Below are 3,939 nucleotides of genomic sequence, written 5' to 3'. Positions count from 1 at the left end.
TGTGTGTGTGTGTGTGTGTGTGTGTGTGTGTGTGTGTGTGTGTGTGTTTATTTCCATGAAGATCACAGAAAATCCAGAAGTTATACTTGAATCGTGAAGTTCCCCTGAGACTGCTGTTTGTTTCGGTCTGAATTGATGCTATTTTCCTAAGGGACCCTTCAGCTGTATCTCAGGGATGCAGGGAGACTGCCTTCCAGCCTTACAAATGGAACCATTTTGAACAAAGCAGAGGCTGTCCTGCACCCTAAATGGTTTACAGTCCCTGGCTCCACAATGTGCCCTCCACCAAAGCTGTCACACCCCACCTCTGATCCATGAGAGTGCCCACCCTTGCTTGTGGTCAACACGTCTTGATTCAAACATCAGAAATGGCCTACCACCTTATGTGCCTTTGACAAACCTATCAGGAGACAGAAAGATCTGCTGCTGAGCCGCTAACCTGGTGTCTCTTTCCATCTCACACAGGGACGGATCTGCAGAAAAGCCGGCAAGTCAAAAAAGTCCTTCAGCCGCAAGGAAGCTGAAGCAACCTTCAAGAGTTTGGTGAAGACACACGAGAAGTACGGCTGGGTCACCCCGCCCGTGTCTGACGGCTGATGCCTGCACGCGCCCCAGATACTCGAGCCGCCCGTCCACACTCCACCCTGCCATCTCCTTCACCGCTGCGCATCTTCTACCCTTTTCTACTCCAGCCAGAACTGTGTTCTGAATGCAAAGGACACACTTAAGTTATTTATGAACTGACGTGTTTACGGAGAGAAAGAGCAAACTGTTCGGGATTATGTTTCCATAATAAATGACCGTCTCTAAGTCACTTTAGAACAAATGCCGAGATGATGACGTTCCCCAGCCCGCCCCCCTCTGACCACCTGTTGAATTGCCCTTAGCTTCTTTCCATGACAGCAGCTGTGAGCAGCCCCGAGGGAACTCAATGCCCCGCCCACTTCATTTCCATATACAAGGGGCTGTTCCCAGGTCAGGAGCGCTGCACACCACTGGGCCTGCCGGCCCCTGTTTGCTGAGATCTCTCTTTGTTTCTCTTCCTGGCAGGTCAACATAACTTGAAGACGTATCTTTCTTTCTGTGGCCTGTGGTCTTCTGTGATGACATTTAGACCTCATTCATGCTATGACCTTTTGGCTCATGAAAACACAAATCTAACATTGCCAGGTTTTAGTGCTGACTTAAAACTACAACTGCCCACTTGATTAAAATGTGCTCCCATGCCTATCTTGTGCTGTGCTGCTGTTGGAAGATAAATCAGTGCCATTTGATGACAGGCGGGGGGTGCTGCGGCCACCAGAGGGGTTCAGGACATGAGGTGCCCCTCCCTGGGTGCTCAGATCAGCCGATGGCCTGAGGGAACAGTCTCTTCAGACGTTAGGGATCGCTCCAGCAACAGTGCTTCTGTGTCTGTCTCCGCTCAGCTACCAGAAGACAATTTCCCCTTTGCCGATGTCGACGGACTCACTTTGTCTTCCGTGCTAGTGACAGGAGACACCAGAACTGCCAAAGGACACCAGGTGACACAAGGGGACTTGCATGACCCGGTCTGTTACTTCACCCACTAGTCACTTGTGTGTCCCTGACTTGAGGCAAGAGCACCCTCGCTGTGGTGTGACCTCCCCGTTATTTAATCTCCCCACACTTTCATTTTACTCTTCTGTTAAATCACCTAGAACTTTCGAAGAAACTCCATGAAATGAAGAGATAATGTTTATGACAACATGCAGACAGAGGTAAAATGTTCATTCTAAGTGGAAAAAAAATCTTATTGGACACATTTTAAATAAAACCATGCATACCTGACACCCAGCCTCGAGAATCAATCATGGTGAACTAAGCTTCCACTGGAAGTCTGTCTGTTGTCTTTTTTCTTTCCTTCCCTCCTTCTTTCCATCTGTCTGTCTGTCTATATATCTTTCTTCTTTTCTTTTTTTAATAAATGTAGATGTTTTTGCCTGCATGTGTGTCTGTGGACCACATGAATGCTTGGTGCCTTCAGAAACCATTAGAGAGCATCAAATCTTCTGGAACTGGGCTGATGGTTATGAGCCACCATGTAGGTGCTGAGTCTCAAATACAGATCCCCTGGAAGAGCATCCGGTGCTATTAGCAACATAGCAAACTCTCCAGCCCCACTGGAAGTATTTCATCTGCATTTAAAGGGTTAATATTTCAGGCAGGGCCAATACCAATACACGAATGTCACAAGCAGCATTTTATAGGCAGGACACATCTTAGGAGCCGATACTCTTGCAAACACCTGGTAGTCTAAAATGGTTCCAGGAAGCTGACTTCCTACCTGAAAGCCTGGGTGCATGGCTGGCCATGCTCAAGTGTTTCCACTTTGATTTTCCAGCTATGAAGGGAGAGCCAGCTCATGGCTAACTCTGTGCAATTACTCGCTTCTCGTTGTCCAAAGATGTTTAGGGACCCAGAAAAATTCATCTCAAAGGACAGGGAGTAGCTCTTCCCAGTGTGTCTGGAGGCCAACCAAATATACTCAGTGCTGTCATTTTGCTTCTAGTCACTGTTTCTTTTGAGACAGGGTCTCCTGTATCTTAGCTGGCCTCAGTCTCATTGCATAGGTGAGATCTCCACCTCCTAAGCTTCCTGCCTCCAATCCCAAGTGCTAGGACTGTAGGCGTGCATCCCCTTGCACTGTGCATTCAGAGCTGAGGTTTGGACACCATTTCACGGATGCTAAGGCAAGCACTCTTCCTACTCAGCTACGTTACCAGCCTTCTGACCGATTTCTTATTCTCCCCAGACACACAAAGCAGCTGCTGGGCTCAGGGAACAAGATAGTAAAAGGAACTAGCCTGTTCAAGTTCCCCCAAAGCAGTCACCGGTCACCAAAACTGGATGGCAGTAAGGACGTGCAGCTCTCCATCCTGAATACTGACTGACCTTTGTACCTGAGGCTGTTGGTTGTTATGGTTTGTGTCTTAAGCTGGGGACCTTGAGACCTTGGGACACAAACTCTTCCTCAGATGTGTAGGGGGCCAACCTCTAGGTAATCTCCTCTACCAACCAACACCTTCAGGAGAAAAAAAGGCACAGGGGCAGATCTGAGTCACTGCATTTTAGCTGCTGGCTGAGAGAAGAGCTTTTCCCTCATTATTCCAGGGAGGGCGTTACCAGAAGTACAACCAGAAGACTTGATGTCACCCCACTGGCCCTGTGACTGCCATCCACCAAGTAGGAAGGCGATACATCCCATTTTACTCTTTCTAGTGCCTGGAGTTTAGTTTATGTTGCATGGCCTTTGTATTGTTTTGTAAACATTTATGGAAAAAATCAGTTATTTGTTTTAAGAAAACGCGATTTTCAGCTAGGGAGACGGTTCACTCTCCTGCCTGGCATGCGTACATGCTGGAAGACCTCATCTAGATCCTCAGGGCCTATGTGAAGGCCATGTGTGGTAGTGTGTGCCTATAATTACAGCCTAGGAGGGAGTGGGGGTGACATAGGACATCCCCAGAGCTCACTGGCCAGCCAGTGTAGCTGACTAATCTCTGAGCTTTAGGTTCATGAGAGACCCTGTCAGAAAACAGTAAGGTAAACATCAACCTAGGGCAGACACCAAGCACAGCGCTGGACTCCACGCAAGGGCATAACACCACACGCACCAAAGGAAGTTTTTAATTACAATTTTTAAGAAACTGAAATGGATGGGGGTTTTTAATTTTTAAAATTTTAAGAGCAGTAGGGGATCCCTTAAAACACAAATATTGCTATGACTCTGTCAACCAAAAGCCATCTTCCCCAAGGTCTGTGCCAGAGCAGACCAGTGTGGATGCACCATGCCCACTGTATCCTGACCACACTGTTCTGTCTTGGTTGGTCCTCACAGGACCCTTCTTAAAGCTGTGCCTAATATGGAGCCCAGTGTGAGGAGAAACCTCACTCCAGACAGAGTGTTCCTCGAATCTC

At 47.9% G+C, this 3,939-nt stretch overlaps 1 protein-coding gene across 1 annotated transcript in view; it reads left to right on the top strand.

Moving 5' to 3' along the window:
• Ube2ql1 (ubiquitin conjugating enzyme E2 Q family like 1) overlaps nucleotides 1–628 on the top strand; it is a 37,386-nt gene extending 36,758 nt beyond the window's left edge. The window contains exon 3 of the mRNA XM_028782759.1: nucleotides 466–628. Coding sequence (XP_028638592.1) covers nucleotides 466–597 — 132 coding nt within the window. The 3' untranslated portion in view covers nucleotides 598–628. The remainder of the gene's footprint in view (nucleotides 1–465) is intronic.
• The last annotated feature ends 3,311 nt before the right edge of the window (nucleotides 629–3,939 follow it).

Source organism: Grammomys surdaster, unplaced genomic scaffold, assembly GCF_004785775.1.
Source record: "Grammomys surdaster isolate TR1022 unplaced genomic scaffold, NIH_TR_1.0 843, whole genome shotgun sequence".
Lineage (NCBI taxonomy): Eukaryota > Metazoa > Chordata > Mammalia > Rodentia > Muridae > Grammomys > Grammomys surdaster.
The sequence above is the reverse complement of the archived record's forward strand: the minus strand, read 5'-3'. Positions and strand labels throughout refer to the sequence as shown.